Source organism: Macaca fascicularis, chromosome 2, assembly GCF_037993035.2.
Source record: "Macaca fascicularis isolate 582-1 chromosome 2, T2T-MFA8v1.1".
Taxonomy (NCBI): Eukaryota; Metazoa; Chordata; class Mammalia; order Primates; family Cercopithecidae; genus Macaca; species Macaca fascicularis.
The window spans coordinates 43,268,107-43,287,257 of NC_088376.1; the positions used below are offsets into that span (position 1 = coordinate 43,268,107).

General features: G+C 40.1%; 1 protein-coding gene across 3 annotated transcripts in view; it reads left to right on the forward strand.

Moving 5' to 3' along the window:
- The window catches only part of CLSTN2 (calsyntenin 2), a 642,750-nt gene that overhangs the window by 490,423 nt on the left and 133,176 nt on the right, over positions 1-19,151 (forward strand). For 2 of the 3 annotated variants that reach the window (XM_045386874.3, XM_005545930.5), the window contains exon 5: positions 12,322-12,471. In XM_045386874.3, coding sequence (XP_045242809.3) covers positions 12,322-12,471 — 150 coding nt within the window. Of the gene's footprint in view, positions 1-12,068; positions 12,238-12,321; positions 12,472-19,151 lie in introns of those variants that run through there. The other variant, XM_074031163.1, reaches the window with a different exon arrangement.

A 19,151-nucleotide genomic window follows, 5' to 3' on the forward strand; every position in this document is an offset into this window, starting at 1 on the left:
CCCAGTGGCTGCTCTGCATAGGACCCCAGCTGTCTTCTACCCTCAGGATCTTGACAGCCTCACAGCCACCACACACCCCTGACTGGTTTTCACTGCCAAGGAGCCCACAATGTTTACTATTATGGAACTCAGCAGCTTCTGCCACTGAGGAAACCAACAACCAGTACAGCCACAGGGGCCCCTCACAATTTTTGCTGAGGACCCCACAGTTTTTCACTTTTGCAGTTTCTAGGTGCTTGAGTTACCACCTCTCTTCTCCTCTCCCCAAAGCTTCCCTAGTGCTGCCATTATAGACACCCCAACCCAGGAACTCAGGGAAGCCACTACACGTATGCCCCAAAACGGCCTGGGCTCCAGCCAGATATCCATCTGTCACCACGACGTGTGTACCTGTGACTAACCCCTTGGCTGTGTGTACCTGAGCAGCTGGCCCCAACTCCCATTACCAGCTCTAACAGCTGAAAATATGTCTGCATCTGGCTTCTGTGCCTACATGCATTCTTACCCCCAGCCCTGGCTCCTACAGCTGTACACGTGCAAACCCCAACTTTTGTCCCTGGCTCCCACCATTGTGCTTGTACCTGCAGCTCACCCCTGCAGCTGCATACACGTACACTTCCAGCTTGATCCCCATAGCTGCAAATGCATATGTAGCTGGCCTAACTCCTATTGGTGACCCCCACCACCACATGGGTGCCTGCAGCTCGTCCTTACAATTGCACACATGTATACCATGAGCCTTGACTGCTATAGTCATGTATGTACATGCCATCAGCCACCATATAACCACAGTTGGCTCTGCCCCAGCCCTAACCATTATGTGCATGTCCACAACTGAGTATGAACACACCAATGGCCCTGACTCCCCCTGCTGGGTGCACCAGTCCTTTGTCACTGGACCCAGGGCACCACTGAGTATACCTACAGTCCTGTCAGACACTGTGGACCTCCCACAGCCTTTGCCACACCAAGGTACACACAGTTGCAAATGTTACAGACCTCAGCTCCTGAACCAATAAGACATTGCATCCCTCTCCAAGACCTGGAGCCACCATACACTAGGCACTAAGCATGGTGCCACAGTGCTGTCCAGCATTACCCTTCCCCACCCTCACCTACCCATAAGTGAAGGATTTTCCTTAATGAATCCAGTTCATAAAGTCTGGAAAAGGTGATTGTTTCTTCAAATGCTCACACACTTACGCAAGACTACAAATATCATGAAGGATCAGGGACATGCAGTAGCACCAAAGAAACACGATATACTGTCAGTAAGTAACCAACTCCAAAGAATAGCTATTGAATTCCTGATAAGAATTTGAACTAAATTGTTCTAAAAAACTCAATGACCTACAAGAGAACACAGATAAACAATTAACTAAATCAGGAAAACAATAGAAGAACAATACCAGAAGTTCAACAAGCGATAGAAAATATAAAAAGAACCAAACAAATTTTGGAGCTTAAGAATACAATGACTGTATTTTAAAAATGGAATAGAGAGCTTCAGTAGCTGACTCAACCAAGCAGAATAAAGAATAAGCAAACTTAAAGACAGGTCATTTGAAGTTGTCCAGTAAGAGGACAAAAAAGATGAAAAGAATAAAAAAAAATCAAGAAAGCCTACATAATGTAAGCAACACTATCAAGAGAGCTTATATTCATGTTATGGGATATTTATATGGCTAAGAAAGAAAGAAAGGGGTAGAAAGCTTATTTAAAGACATAATGGCAGATATGTTCTCAAATATGGGGAGATATATGGACATCTAGATACTTCAAGCTTAAAGTTCTCTAATTACGTTCAACCCCAAAAGACTTTGCCATGACACATTATAATAAAACTGTCAATAAATCGAAGACACAGAGAATTTTGAAAGCAGAGAAAGAAAAAAAAAGTATATATCATATACATGGGAACTTCACTGAAGCTATCAATGGATTTCTCAACAGAAACCTTGCAGGCCAGAAAAGAATAGGATTATATATTTATGACGCTGAAAGAAAAAGAAAGAAAAAAAAACTACCAACCAAGGGTACTTTACCTGACAAAGCTATTTTTCAGAAATTAAGGAGAAACAAACACTTTCTCAGACAAACAAAAGCTTAGGGCATTCATTGCCACTAGATCTGCCTTACAATAAATGATAAGGGGAGTTTTTCAAGCTGAAACAAAAGGATGCTTTTTGTTAATACAAAATCATATGAAGGTATGAAACTCACAGGTAAAGATCAGTATATATTCAAATTCAAAATATTCAAATACTGCTAAGGTGATACGTAAATCACTTGTAACTCTAAAGGCTAAAAGACAAAAGTATTAAAATCATTATAGCTAAAATGACTTGTTAATGAATACACAATATAAAAAAGTAAATTGTGGCACAAAAATATAAAATGGGGGGAATAAAAGTGCAAAGCTTGTATGTGCATTTCATGTTAAGTTTTTATCAGCTTACAATAGACTGGTACAAGCATAATATGTTTTATAATATGTAAGCCTCAGTAACCACCAAGTAAAAGCCTGTAGTAGATACACAAAAAAATAAAGAGAAAGGAATCAAAGCATACTGCTACAGACAGTTATCAAGTCACAAAGGAAGACAGCAAGAGAGAAAGAAAGGAACAAAAGATCACCAAACAACCAGCAAAGGTTGATAAAATAGCAATATTAAGTCTTGACCTATCAAAAATTACTTTAAATGTAAATGGACTAAATGCACCTATCAAAAGGCATAGAGTGGATAAAACAAGACCCAACTATATGATGCCTACAAGAGATTCACTTCACTTTTAAGGACATGCAAATAATAAAAGTGAAGATAGGATAAAATATTTTGTGCAAATGGAAACCAAAAGAGAGCAGTGGTAGCTATACTTATATCAAACAAAATAGCCTTTAAGTCAAAAACTGCAAAAAGAGGCAAAGAAAGTCATTATATGATAATAAAAAAGTAAAATCATTAAGAAGATATAGCAATTGTAAGTATATGTGTACCCAACACTAGAGCATGTAAACATATAAAGTAAATACTAACAAATTTGAAGGGAGAAATGGACAACAATAGAAAAATAGTAAGAAACTGCTTTCAACAATGGATAGAGCATCAAGAGATAAAATCAGTAAGGAAACACTGGATTTGAACTGTTATACTTTAGACCAAATGGACCTAACAGACATATACAGAACACTTTATCAAACAGTAGCAGAATATATAATACACATAGAACAGTCTCCAGGAAGATCACATGTTAGGTCATTGTTTTCAATGAAACTCTTCAAGTTTCTCCACCAAGTTAGCTGGTAGCTACTGTGCTCAGCAACCACCAGAAGCTCAGACAAAAGAACATCAGCACGGGAATTCACCCACAAGGATCCCTTTGAGGCAGCTTTGCCATTAGAAATTAGGCTGTGGGCACAGCTTCAATGATACAACCACAATGTGAAAGTTTAAAAGGTTTTAGTACCTACAGATTCTGGGAATACATGGCATGCCTACAGGTCACACAGAGATCAGGAAGTGCAGGCTGGTAGAGAAAAAGAGACCCATGGGCCAATGTTTTTATTGAGTTCACAACATTAATTAAACACATTACCCATGGGGAGATTTGTTTTTGTTTTTGTTTTTGTTTTTTGAGACAGAGTTTCACTCTTGTTGCCCAGGCTGGAGTTGCAATGCTGCAATCTTGGTTCACCACAACCTCTGCCTCCCGGGTTCAAGTGATTCTCCTGCCTCAGCCTGCTGAGTAGCTGGGATTAACGGCATGCACCACAACATCTGATTACTTTTGTATTTTTAGTAGAGACGGGGTTTCTCCACGTTGGTCAGGCTGGTCTTAAACTCCTGACCTTAGGTAATCCACCTACCTCAGCCTCCCAAAGTGCTGGGATTACAGGTGTGAGCCACCACAACCAACCCCATGAGAAGTTTTAATTGTTGGCTTTAAAGCAAATAGGCATGAGTTCTAGGAGGTCACATGTTCACTGAAAGGTAGTCACTGTGGCATATCTGCACAGTCCATGCAGAGTATGGTGGGCAGCAGGACCAAGCAAGTAGGCTGTATCTAGCTGTCCCATAAGGAACTGGTCACCAGGAGGCTATTGTATAAGGCAGTTGTTTGAATTAGCCACACAGAGAAACTTGGAGATGTAGAACTGGAAACTGTGTTAAGAGTGACTGAGTCCTGCTTCTGGTATGGGGAAGTCTAACTAATATTCAAAATGAATGCCAAGGTAACATGAAATTGTAAGTATTCACTACAGCCATAAAGTCTTAAATTTAAAATTTAAATCATATAACATATTTTTGTCAACCATGATGGTATGAAACTAGAAATCAATAGCAGGACAAAAAACTAGAAAATTCACAAATATGTGAAATTAAATAATGTGGTCCTGAACAACAAATGGGTCAAAGAAGAAATCAAAAGGAAAATTTAAAAAATATCTTGAGGCAAATGAAAATGAAATCACAATATGTCAAAATTTTTCAGATGTAGGAAACACCATTTTAAAAGGGAATGTTATAGAAATAAACACCTAAATTTTAAAAGAAGAAAGATCTCAAATAACCTAATGTTATACATCAAGGAACTAGAACAAGAACAAACTAAACCCTGAATTAGTAAAAGGAAGGAAATAACAAAGGTTAGAACAGAAATGACTGAAACAGTAGAAAACAGTATAAAAGATCAATAACACCAAATTTTTTTCAATAGATAAACTAACTGATAAACCTTTAGCTAGGCTAAGAAAAAAACAGAGACAAGACTCAAATAGATGAAATCAGAAATGAAAGAGAAGACATTACAACTGATACTACTGAAATAATTTTCAAAGGATGATAAGAGACTGCTAAGAACACTTTTATACCAACAAATTGCATAACCTAGGAGAAACAGATAAGTTCCTAAAGACATGCAACCTACCAAGACAGAATAATAAGGAAATGAGAATCTGAACAGACCAATAATGAGTAAGAAGACTGAATTCATAATAATAGTTTTTTAAAATATCCCATCAAAGAAAATCCCAGGATCTGATGGATTCACAGCTGAATTCTACCAAACATTGAAATAACTAATACTAATCCTTCTCAAACTTCCAAAACATTGAAGAGAAGGGAACACTTTCAACCTCATCTTATCAGGCTGGCATTACCCTGACATCAAAGTCAGACAAAGACAGTACAAGAAAAGAAAATTATAGGCCAATATTTCTGATGAGCTTAGATGCAAAAATAGTTCTCAACAAAATACTAGCAAACCAAATTCAACAGCACATTAAACGGATCATACACCATGATTAAGTGGGACTTAGCCCTGGGATGCAAAGAAAGTTCAACATACACAAATCAATAAATGTGATATACTACATTAACAGAATGAAGGACAAAGATCATATGATATCTCAATAGATGCAGAAAAAGCATTTCACAAAATTTAGCATCCTTTCATGATAAAAATTCTCAACAAATAATGTATAGAAGGAATGTCTTCAACACAATAAAGACTGCATATTACAAAGCCACAGCAAACATCATACTCCACGGTGAAAAGTTTAAAGCTTTTTTCTCAAAGGTAAGGAATAAGACAAGGATGCTCACTCTTGCCACTTTTATTCAACATAGTACTGAAAGTTCTATCCAGATCAATTAAGGAAGAAAAAGAAATAAAATGTACTCAAATCAGAGAGGAATAAGTAAAATTATCTGTTTGCAGATTACATGATTTTACATGGAGAAAACCCCAAAGACCCCACCAAAGACTGCTGTAACTAATAAATAAATTCAGAAAAGTTGCAGGATACAAAAGCAACATACAAAAATTATTTTCATTTTTGTACACTAACAACAAACTATCCAAAAAAGAAAATTTTTTAAATGCATTTACGATAGCATCAAAAGAAATAAAATACTTAGAAATAATTTAAGGAGGTGAAATATATGTACACAGAAAACTATAAAACATTGATGAAAGAAAATGTAGAAGACACAAATAAATTAGAAGATATCCCATGTTTATGGATTGGAAGAATCAATATTGTTAAAGTGTTCTACTCAGGAATCGAAAACCAAATACTGCACATTCTCACTTATAAACGGGACCTAAGCTATGGGTGTGCAAAGGCATACAGGGTGGTATAATGGACATTGGAGACTCAGAAGGAAAAGGATGAGAAGTGGGGAGGGGTAAAAAAAACTACCCATTGGGAACAATGTACACTACTTGGGTGATAGGTGCACTAATATCCGAGACCACCACTATACAATTCATGTAATGAAAAAACCACTTGTACCCCTAAAACTATTAAAATAAAAAAATTTAAAAATAAAATGTCTGTACTACCCAAAGCAAGATACAGACTCAATGCAATCTCTATCAAAATTACAATGGTAGTTTTCATAGTAACAGAAGATACAATCCTAAAATTCATATAGAATCACAAAAGACCTCAAATAGCTAAAGCAACCTTGAACAAGAGGAACAAACCTGGAAGTATTATATTTCCTGATTTCAAACTATAAAACTATATTGCAAAGCTATAGTAATCAAATCAGTATGTAGCTGTCATAAAAACAGACACATAGACCAATGGAGCAGAATAGAGAACCCAGAAATAAATATACACATATGTAGTTAGCTAATTTTCAACAAAGACCCCAAGAATACACAATGGAAAAGAACAGACTTGTGAATAAATAGTACTGAAAAAAACTGGATATCCACAAGCAAAACAAAGCAAAATTGGATGCTTCTGTTACACCATATACAAAAATAAATTCAAAATGGATTACAGACTTACACATAAGACCTGAAACTATAAAAACCCTAGAAGAAAATATAAGGAGAAGGCTCCTTGACGTTGATAGTGGCAATGATTTTTTAATTTGATAGCAAAAGCTTAGGCAACAAAAGCAAAATTAAACAAGTGGCACAACATCAAACTAAAAAGCTCTGCATAGCAAAGAAAGCATTCAACGAAATAGAGGCAACCTACAGAATGGGAAAATTATTTGTAGACCATATATGCAATAAAGAGTTATCCAAAATATATAAGGAACTCATATAACACACAATAGCAAAAAAAAAAAAAAAAAAAAAAAAAACAAAAACAAAAAACCTGATTTCAAAATATGCAAAGGACCTGAATGGACATTTTTCCAAAGAAGGTATACAAAGAAGGTCAACGTGCATACAGAAAGATGTTCAATGTCACTAACAACCAGTAAAATGCAAATCAAACCCTCAATGAGCTATCACCTCACAACTATTAGGATGATTACCGTCAAAAAGTCCATGAGGAGAAGCATTGGTGAAGATGTGAAGAAAAGGGATTCCTTGCAGACTGTTGGTGAAAATGTAGATTGGTGCAGCTATTACAGAAAACAGCATGAATGTACCTCAAAAAATTACAAATAGAGCTACCATAGGTTCAGCAATTCCACTTTTGGGTATGTATCCACAGCGGGGAAAAAAATAAATATCTTGAAGAGATAGTTGCACTCCCATATTTATTGCAGCATTATTCACAATAGCAAAGATGCAGAAGCAACCTAAGTGACTGTTGACAGATGAATGGATAAAAATATGTGGGAGATACACACATACAATGGAATATTATTCAACCTTAAAAAAGAAGGAAATCCTGCCATTTGCAACAACCTGGATGAACCTGAAGGCCATTATACTCAGTGAAATATCCCAGACTCAGAAATACAAATGCCTCATGATATCACTTATATGTGAAATCTTAAAAGGTTGAACTCATAGAAATAGAGAGTAGAATCGTGGTTGCCAGTGTTTAGGGAGGGAGTGGGGGAAAAGAGAAGATATTGATCATAGGATATAAACTTTAGTTATTAATATAAGATGAATAAATACTGGAGAATGTACAGCAGGGTGACTACAGCTAATGGTAATGTATTATATACTTGAAATTTGCTGAGAATAGATCTCAACTGAGCTCACCACACACACACACACACACACAAAGGTAACAATGTGATGCGATGCATACGTTAAATAGCTTGATCATGGTAGTCATTTAATAATGTATACATATATTAAAACATCACATCATATATCCTAAATATATACAATTTTTATTTGTCAATCATACCTCCATAAAGCCAGAAAAAAATCCTGCAAATTGGTGGACACCACACTTGCATCCATCACTCGTGTGTGTGTGTCTGTGTGTGTGTGGTCTTTGACAAGTTACTTGAACTTTTTCTCAGACCCTCACCGGTAAAATGGGAATTAAATATTGTACCTGTGCAATGTGATTGTTACCTAAACTGATGCCAACAAAATATTAGAGCCTCTGGCACAAGGCAGCCACTCAGCCATGTTAGAGAATGACAGAGGAGGGAGCGGTAGGCTCTCAACAAAACCCAGTTACCACTTGGCAGATTTTTTACTTCGAAGCAATTGTTTGGTCTTCAAGCAGCCTCAGCTGGGCTCTCTCTCTCTCAGAAAGCTGCGCTAGTGAATAACAGGACTCATGCTTCTGAGCCAAATGTATTCTAAAGCCTGCTCCTTCTTAAAGTGAATGAAAATGTTTATTTCCCATATGAATGGAAAAGTGTTATATGCCTTGTGTGGGAAATTCAGAAAGCACAGAAAAGTATGAAGTCACCTATAATCCTGCCAAAGTAACCAGTATTAACAGTTAACCATTAAACCATTGTTTGCCAAATTACCAATAGTTTTTCTGTAAAGTTTTTAAACAAAATTAGGACCACAATATCCTTGCATTTGTCTGTCCTCCCTTTTTTCACTTAACATTTAATTACATGTATTTTCCCCATCTTTAAACATTCTTTATAATCACCACTTTTACTGCTGAGCAACAATCCATCTTATGCGTAGATGTTCTACTTAGCTCTTCCCTTACAGTGTCAGGCTATTTTTCAGTGTAATAAATACTAGATGAACATATTTGCACATATATCTGCAATTGTATCATTTCTCTAGAATCAATTTTTGGAGAAGGAATTGCACTCCCAAAAGGTATGAGCAATTTCAAACTGACTGGCATATATTGCCAAGTAGCTTTCCAGATAGGTTGTTCCAATTCAAATTCTACTAGAAGAGTGTTGGTCAGTACGTCTGTTTCATCCCCCCAGCCCCTACTCTCCCAGAGTTTTTTTAAAAAAATACCTAAACTAATACGCAAGGTAGGGACTGGTTGTTCTTTAAAGGTAAATTTCTCAAGTTCATTTGGAGAAATAGCTCCAGGGACTTATGTTCACCATGGTTAACTGTGGGATTAGGTCTCCTGAGAAGATAGTGGTAGAAAAATCATTCAAATATGGGAGAAAAAGATACAATTGCAACAGACGCAAAACAGGTGACTTTTCTGAGCTTTCAAAAAATTTTAAATGTGTATCTTATCGAAATATGACCTTCTCCCATGCAACAATTGGTCACAATACTGTACCCTCAGTTTTGACCTAATGCTTTAAATTCTGTGCTTTGAAACTCACTTTCACATGCACGAAGTTGGTGGTAGTGGAGAAGGTAAATTAGTTTCTCAGACAGTTTTATTAAGACTTGTTATGGAAGTAGAGCTGCAACAAATTGAGCTGAGGATTCAGCTTGTGTGTTTATTTTTCTACCATAATCAATAGTGTTTGGTCTGCTTAATGTTGTACACATTGTAAACTCTGAGTCTTCCTTTTGTAAGAGGAGTACCTTTTGAGAGCCATTTAATTTTAAAGGAAGTTATTTTTTTTTTTCAAAATTCAATGTGATGTTGTGAAAATATACTTCTCATGGTTATATTATAGTGCTTCCACCTGACAGAATTCCTCCCCTGTGATAACTATAACCACATGTAAGTTTGTTAGCAGAATCCATGGGGAGTGTTACCAACCAATACTGGGCCACTCCAGACCTGTGCGGGCCCTCAGAACTGAGAGGGAAACAGTAACTGAGGAAAATGAAAGGGATTTCGAACACCAGTCACTAAGCTAGAAACACGTCAAACGTGTTTTTATTCAGATATTTTTGACTGACTTTGTTAACTAAATTCTATCTCATATTGGTGGATGAAGCTGTATTTTTAGAAATAGTCCAGAGAAGATAGCAGAATAGATTATTCTAATTCTTTTTTTTTTTTTTTTTTTTTTTTTGACGGAGTCTCACTGTTGCCCAGGCTGGAGTGCAGTGGCTTGATCTCGGCTCGCTGCAACCTCTGCCCGCCTCCCGGGTTCAAGTGGTTCTCTCGTCTCAGCCTCCCAAGCAGCTGGGATTACAGGTGCCTGCCACCACATCCAGCTAATTTTTGTAGTTTTAGTAGAGACAGGGTTTCACCTTGTTGGCCACACTGGTCTTGAACTCCTGACTTCGTTATCCGCCCACCTCAGCCTCCCAAAGTGCTGGGATTACAGGCATGAGTCACTGCGCCCGGCTGATTATTCTAACTCTTGATCCAGTGTCTTGGGCAACTTCGTATTCCCTCCTAGACATCAGTCAGCATCTGCTCCTCCTACTTCCCATTTCCTGCTCCTCCCAGCCTCACATAGATTCACATGTGCAGCACCTGCTCATGGCCTGGTGCCAATACTGTTTCACTAATATTGCCTAATTGTGGACCTTTTTTTTTTTTTTTTTTTGATCTTTAAAGAATTACTTGAATTTTCTAACTTTCCAAGCTTTCTTGTTTCATTCCATGTTCTCTCAATATGCATAAACAATACACAGCAGTTAGAATAGAAGAAAGCTCATTTAGGTAATTTTTCTTTAGTTTTGATGAAATATAAAAATACACCTGAGTCAGGCCGGGTGTGTTGGCTCATGCCTGTAACCCTAGCACTTTGGGAGGATGAGGCAGGTGGATCACCTAAGATCAGGAGTTCAAGACCAGCCTGGCCAACATGGCAAAAACCCCATCTCTACAAAAAAACATAAAAATTAGCCAGGCATGTCCCAGTACTCGGGAGGCTGAGGCAGGAGAATCACTTGAACCCAGGAAGTGGAAGGTTGCAGTGAGCCGAGATCATGCCATTGAACTCCAGCCTGGGTGACAGAGCCAGACTTGCTCTCAAAAAATACACATATATATGGGTCAGCCGTTCCCTCTTTGTTTATTTTATTTTATTTTTTTTTCAGATAGTCTTGCTCTGTCACCCAGGCTGGAGTACAGTGCTGCAATCTCTGCTCACTACAACCTCCACCTCCCAGGTTCAAACAATTCTTGTGCCTCAGCCTCCTGAGTAGCTGGGACTACAGATGTGTACCACCACACCTGGCTAATTTTTGTTTTTTTAAATAGAGATGGGGTTTTACCATGTTGGCCAGGCTGGTCTCAAACTCATGTCCTCAAGCCATCTACCCACCTAGGCCTTCCAAAGTGCTGGGATTACAGACGTGAGCCACTGCACCCGGCCTGTTTTGTTGATTTGTTTTTTGATTTCAATGTTTAAAATTTAGTTTCTGGTAAAAGATGATAACATTTGAGTTCTAATTTGCTGTCAACTCTGCCACCAGAAAAAATGTAATAGGAATGAAATTATTCTCAGCAAAATACTTTAATCTCTTAGAATTAAAAGCTTAAAAGTATTGAATGCATTTTAGGTCTTTATTAGTTCTCTGGAACTAAAATTGTATTTCAGCAAAAATAATGAATTAAAATTTTGCTCATTAATTACCAAATATTTATTTCAGAACCATAATATGAAACGCACAGAAACAAAAGCACACAAACAACTCTGAAAAAAAATTACTTGGTATCTCTTAGAGAAGAAAAATGTCTTCTTCGGGGCAAGAAGTGTGTTATTCTGTGTCACTTTCAGAAGGAGGTCACACGTTTTCTCATTGATCTTACTTCCTATTTGGTAGCAAAATAATGTGAGATGAGGCAGTGAACATTCCTGGCGACAAGCCCAGATGTGAAAAAATATGTGTCAGGACATTTTCTGAATTCCATCTTTTTCCCAGAGATATCCTTGCAGATGAATGGTCTTTGCCCTACGTCAGGGACACAATCACATGGCTGTACTTTAGGAGGAAGTCTTCTGGCAGCCCATTACTTATAAACACAAGCCAGCTGGATTCCAGGCGTGCACTCGAAATTCCCTGGCAGTCCTATTGCACGGCTACGTGGCTTCAGCCAGTGGGTTCCCAGGAATTTGCTACCAAAGCATAAGCAGGCTGCAAGTGGAGCCATGCTCCTGTTTGCCCTTGTTTTTACAAAGAGATAAGGAAAAGGGTCACTTTCTTTCTGTGAAGGTGGGTGGAGTGGAGAAGAGATTTGTGAGAAGTACAGTGTCATTAAATCGAGCTGAAATGCTTTTGAACATCTCTGTTCCTCAGGCAACATCAGGAACACTGAGAAGCTGAGCTATGACAAACAACACCAGTATGAGATCCTGGTGACCGCCTACGACTGTGGACAGAAGCCCGCTGCTCAGGACACCCTGGTGCAGGTGGATGTGAAGCCAGTTTGCAAGCCTGGCTGGCAAGGTGGGCCTGTTTTATCAGTCTTGTGTGAAGGCAGCATGGTCTGGTGTATAGAAAGTGCTGTACTTGTTCTCAAATCATCACAACACACAACTTTTTTAAGTGTAGTTACTTTGCTGTGAGAAATAAGGTAGCTTGCTTATTCTCACAACTCTTAGGTAATATATTATCCCCATTTTTCAGCTGAGAATGTCGGAGACATCTCCTCTAACCTCATGCGCCCTGTTTGTCCAGTGCTCCCTTTCTCAAATCTCATGACATCTTTGATCAATAGAAATTATCTCACAGCATGTAGGAGAAATTGCCAGCAAGCCTATTCACTTTACCCTAGGGTGCTGAGTCTACCTAATGCATTTCAAGTTTTACATCACGGATCAACACCTAGGGAAAGTCATCGTGTTCTTTGTGCTCACACAGAGTGCACACAGGCAGAGGCAGGAGACCCAGAATCCAGCCTCTGGATTAGGGAGTATATAAAATGTTGACTCTGGGAATAAAGAAGCAATGGCTTTTGATGGAGGTGGATTTTTTTGTCAGTTTAGCTCTTTTAAAATGCAAGGAAAACTAAATGCTTAGGTCGCCCTTAGATAATAGAGTTTATCACTGAACTGAGGGCAAGTAAGGAAGGTGAGGACAGCTGCATAGATGGACCTTACAGAGATTTGAGTGATTTGTGGAATAATAATAGCTTTAGTGGTAATGCTAATAGATCTGGTGGCTGAGCAGGGATTCTAGAATTATCTCTGCACCATTATTTTGGTGGCCCAATGACTCCCTGTCTCTACTTCATGTGTTGAAGATGCTGCAGGCTATTGCTTACTCATAACTCATAAAGTGCTTCATTTCTGAGTATTGCCTTCTTTTGGTGTGTCTTTAAGCTTCTGCCTCCCCCTTATATTCTCATATTTTCTCTCTGTCTCTCTGCCCCTCTCTCTCTCTCTGTCTCTCTCTGCTATCTTTAATTCTTAAATTCCCTAGAAAGAGTTGATATTAGTCACTCACATCCATGTAGGGAAGACTGATGCCAGACCACCCTATAAATCTCTCGTCAGTCTTTGAATGACTGCTTTTTATTCAGTTATTCATTCCTAATCCAATTCATCAGGGTCAGATTGGCAGGACATCATGGTACAAAGTAAGGACACCTGTGTCTGAGAAGCTGCCTGACATCATTCCCCTCAGAAGGCAGTTCTCAAAGCGCTCCTCCCTTGAACAACTTGATCTCCCTTAAACTTAAAACTGAAAAGATCGAAAGGGGTAATTTAACCCACCTCTGGAGAGAGCCAGAGTTGTTTGCCTTTGAACAAAGTAGAAAAGATGAAATGCTCAGTAGAGGAACCACAGGTAAGGCACATGAGAGATAAAGAACAAAGCAGAGTCATCTTTATGTCAGTCTGCTAGGATCAAGGAAGAGACATAGAAAGAAGGACAAGCCAGAGTGGGAAACTTTGTTTTCCCAACCTCGGGGAGCCTGAGCTCTGATTGGTATAATTCACTAGACCCAAGGACCCTGCAGACAGACTTCTGTCTTGTTCACCACTGAATTTCTCAAGCTTGGTGCGGTGTCTAGTGCCAGTGGTGGGTGCTCAAGAAAATAGTCATTGAATGAATGAATGGATGGACGAATGAAATAAAAGGTATCTGAGTTAAGAAGAACTCACCTTGTTTTGTTTTTAACTCGTGGGGATTAGCTCCAGTGAAGGTGTGGCCTTTGAAGAGAAAACCTGGAAAAAATGTATAAACTCTCTATGCATGAAATATGTTCACAATGAGAATTTAAGTGGGAAAAGCAAAACACACAGCTCTATCAGGAGAATAGTCCCAATGTTTCTTTGACTTTGACAAATGAGGCACCTACAGGTTTGTGATTACATTTTTATTCCTATATTTAAATGTAATTTCCTGACAGAATTTGTACTTATTAAATGTATGCAAGGAAAAACCTGGTCACAATGTTTAACTCTACATGCGAAGAATGTATTGAGCACCACCCTGTAGTGCACACTGCTGTTTGCAGTCCGGACAAACCTTGTTGGGCAAGGCTGGTGCCCATTTGCTGTTGTGTCTCCAGTGCCCAGCACAGAGTCAGACATGATGCAGGCACTTAGCAAGTGTTTAACGATGGAGGAATGGTCAGCAAAACTTTGGTTTAAAAAATGTACCTTTCTGTGGAATAAAGAAAGCAGGGAAGAGGCAATTCCCTGCATCCATTGATAGGCAAAATGATTTAAACACATGTAACATCAGAATCAGCTACTTCATGGTGGCTTCCCTGCCTTAGCTGTGTGGGCTATGATGAGGTTTCTCTTCAAATAGCCTGATCAATACTTTATTCTTTAATTCATAGTACTCCCCCACCCCTTTTTCCTTTTTCTCTTTTTTTCCTTTCTGCCTTTGCTACATGCCCAGACACGCCATAGTACCAGGCTTATCAGTACCAGCTCACATTCCTTTCCTTATTTGGAAAGAAGACTAGCTCTCTAGCTCATTGCAGACACCCTTTCCCCTTTTCCCCTCTCTCCCTTATGTGCCCACCCTATCTAAAGAAAGTTCAAATGTTTACCCATCCAGGATTAGTTCAAATTGTGCAACCCGACCCCAGCCAATGGGGAGAGGGTACAGGGGCAGGACATGCATCAGGAATAAAGGCTTTCCTGCCCCTTTGTTCAGGTGTGGTCTCCTGGCGACTGGCCAAGGAGAAGCACCCCTCTGCACAGAAGTAAAACTGCTTTGCTAAGGATCCTTTCTTTGAGTGTTCAATTTCCTTAGGATTTTGAGCGTGATTCCCAACAGCTGTGGTGGCAGACGCTGACAATGAATTCTTCATCCTTAATCTTCCCCCTCCAGCTTACCCCTTGCAATTCCTTCCTGCCTAAAGGGAAATGACTTAGAACAGGTACAAGAATTCAAACTGCCAAACTGTGTTTGGCATCCAGAGCCAGAATCTGGGATGTCCTCTCTCTCAGTCACTGCTCCAGTAGGCTTCCAGATCATAGACAGGCCCTCCAGGCTCTCTGGTATGTAGAGCAGGCTATAGGACCTTTCTACCATTCCTGTCCCAGCTCCTAGACCTAGAGAGGAACCTCCTCTCCTCCTCCCAGCCTATGAATTCACTTCACTCCTCCACTTGGACAACACTGAACTCTTCTTACTCGCTCATCTTGGGGCCTATTCTGTCTTATATCCAGGGTTGTAGCCTCTTAACTGGAAGTTCACCTTTCTCCAGGGAAGAACTGACCACAACTGGTCTGAGTTGTGTGTCTCTTGTCCTGCCCCTTCTCCCAGCTGTGCAGAGCAAACTGGAATGAACCGTGTTTTACTGGCTTGCTTGCTACTTGCAGATGATGCAGACTGCCCCTTACTGTGAGTGGGCATCAGATGCCTTGGGGGAAAGGTTTGGCTTTTCATGGAGCCAGTATGGGGTGAATCCTGCACTTTGTAAATGGATTAGGTTTTAACATGATTTGGAAAGGACACAAACATTTAGTTATAGCACTGGCTGTCTTAAGGGAGTAAGAAGGAGATGACTTACAAAAGCTATCTTTGAAGTCTTCAAGGGCAGGGTCTTAGTAGAGTAGTTAGGATGGGAAGGAGAGGTTTTGAGTGTTGTCCTCATAGTAAGGACCTATGGTTACCTGATGTTATATGGGACCCAGCAAGAAAGAATAAGTAAGGAGTCATCGTGGAACTAGATAGCCTGTTTGAGTTCTAAGAGTACTGTTTTTATTTTTACTATTTATTGTCTTATATGATATTTTCCACAGTTAGTGGATGAGCTATTGTCTACAAAGCATCATTTAAAGAGGGAACAGGCCCGGGCGCCGTGGCTCACACCTTTAATCCTAGCACTTTGGGAGGCTGAGGCAGGTGGATCACTTGAGGCCAGGAGTTTGAAACCAGCCTGGCCAACATGGTGCATCCCTGTCTCTACTAAAAATACAAAATATTAGCCAAGCATAGTGTTGCATGCCTGCAATCCAAGCTACTTGGGAGGCTGAGGCAGGATAATCACTTGAACCTGGGAAGTGGAGGTTGCAATGAGCCCGTGTTGTGCCACTGCACTCCTGCCTGGGCGACACAGTGAGACTCTGTCTCAAAAAAAAAAAAAAAAAAAAAAAAAAAAATATATATATATATATATATATATAGAGAGAGAGAGAGAGAGAGAGAGAGAGAGAGGCAGAGAGAGGGAACAGGTTTGAGAAATAGTAGATAGACTCAGCAGACCCTGGTAGACAAACTGGATAAAGAAGAGAAGGATAGGTCTGCCTCTCCCATTGGGCACATGGGCCCCCAGATGGATTATGGTGCCAGTCACTGAGCTGGCGACATGGAAGGAGGAGGAGTTATCTGCAGCAGCTAAAGAGTCCATTTTAAAGAAAAGATCAATGCGAGGTGCCAGAGATGTCTAGTGGGCAGTGGGATTTTCACATCTGATGCTTAGGAGAAAGGTATGTGCTAGAGATGGAGATTTGAGTCTCCTGGATATATGTGCTTGATATTGGAGGGCTTGGGCATGGATATCATTACACATAGAGTAAGAAGAGGGCTACAGATACTCCCAGAGATAAAGAATCCTCTAAACAGGCTGCTAGATAGCCTTGTGGGGATCCCAGGTTGCACATGTCTGAAGTTGAGTGTTTCTAAACTTTCTCTAATTTCTTTTATACTTTTTACTTCCGTAGGTTTTTGGGGAATGGGTGGTATTTGGTTACATGAGTAAGTTCTTTAGTGGTAGTTTGTGAGGTTTTGGTGTACCCATCACCCGAGCACTATATATTGGACCCAGTTTGGTCTTCTTAGTGTTTCCCTCTTGTCAACTGAGTGAAATTACCCAAGCCTGGGCCTGTGCGTGCTATGATGACTTGGAGAAGGACCTGCATCCCTTTATGGACCAGAGCACTGCAGAGGATGTAGTACCTTTGGAGGTTGTCAAGGTGAGGGTGGCAGTAACAGCAGTGGGCCCAGCCAGCGACTGAGCTTAGCCACATGTCCCTGCTGAACCCTCCTCACAGGGGCACTGACCTGTCCTTTAGAGGATCGTTTATAATTCAGTTGGTAGTTTGGGGGTTTTTCCTTTGTTTGTTTAGTTTTTATTTTATTTTACGTTACGCTGTTTGGAGAAATGCATCCCATGTTTATGCTTTCCTTTATTCTTTTTAATCCCTTGGCCCATCTTTTTCGATGTTTCAAGCTGAAAGATTGTCTTCAACACTGATTTGGTACATTTTCCCTTTTATTGTTGCAAGTCAGATATTGTATTCATTATTTGTTCCTGCCAGAATGAACCCAAAGTTCAGTATTTCACTATCCCTTTATGCAAAATTATTCCCCTTTGAAGAGAGCCACCAGAGACTTCCTCGTGGGCTTTCACCATTTTCCCCCAGATGTGTTGCTGACCGGACTTCCAGCTTTTCTGTGGCTGAGGCTCCCCAGACTGAAGAATCAGCTCTCCAGCCCCCAAGGAGCCCTTCTTTGTCCGCCTGCCTCTTCCATGAGTGTGATCCCATGGCAGCTAATTACACCTTGCTCAGCAGCAATTCACACACCACCACCAGTTGGAAGTTTCTCCCACAGGCCAACCAATTTCGGTTCCTTTTACCTTCCCAATGAGATGTCCTATTTAAAAGAAAAAGAAAGAGAGATGCAGCCACATAATTGAACCATTTCTTCTCTGTTCTTTGGGTTTTGAATAATTCTCCAGGTGCGTCAAATTGTCTGCACTGTGTCTTCCACCATCCCACAAACAGGTCCTTCATTAGGAAGGAAGGGTGGTGGCTTTCAGAGAAGCGCTTCTCAAACTCGAACATGCACTTGAGTCAGTGGGGGTGGGGGGGGGTCTTGGCAAAATGCAGATCCTGATTTAATAAGTCTGCGGTAGGTCTGGCTGCTTCCGTCAACTTCACTTTGACTAAGACCGTGCAGAAAATAGTTACCAGACACCTGAGTATGTCTAACGCTTTTGTGCTGAAAAGACAGCAGCAGAAAGACAGCATCTAATCAGCATTAGATTAGCAGCAACTAATCTAATGCTGGCTAGATTCATTGCTCTTAGTTATTGGCAGTGTGAGAGACACTGAAATTGAATGCATATTACATGGTGGAAAATATTGTTTTTGGAGTGAATTAGTTAACCCTTTAGTGAAGGCCTACCATGTGCTAAATGCTGGGAATATGGGTAGATCTACCAGGACTCCAAGTATAGAAGGAGATGATAGAAATGCTGAGGATAAAAGCTGCACTGGAGGGACTGTGGGAAGACAAAGGGGATACTTAACCTTGAACCAGGCAGGAGCCCCTGGGAGATGTTCCTGGAGCAAATCTAGAAAAATACTGGGCTTTAGCACAGAGAGGAGGGGATATTCCAGACTAGAAAACAGGTGTTAGGTGAGAGAACACAATGCAGCTGGAGCAGGGGGAAGAAGACCAGACTGGCCAACTGAGGACCAGGTAATGGAGGGAGGGCCTCCTCCTGTATCACCCTGAGGACAAGGGAGCTGCAGAGGCTTTTCTGCCTCCATGTGGTTACAAGTATCTTAGGGAAGAAGGACTCTTCGGCAAACCACGTAGATGGTGGCTGGAATGCAGAGACTCAGGGGAGGGAGGCCAGCAGAAAAGAATGATTATTTCTGAGTGCACTTTCAAGTGGAGCACTCCCCCAAAAGTACTAAAAGTCATGTATT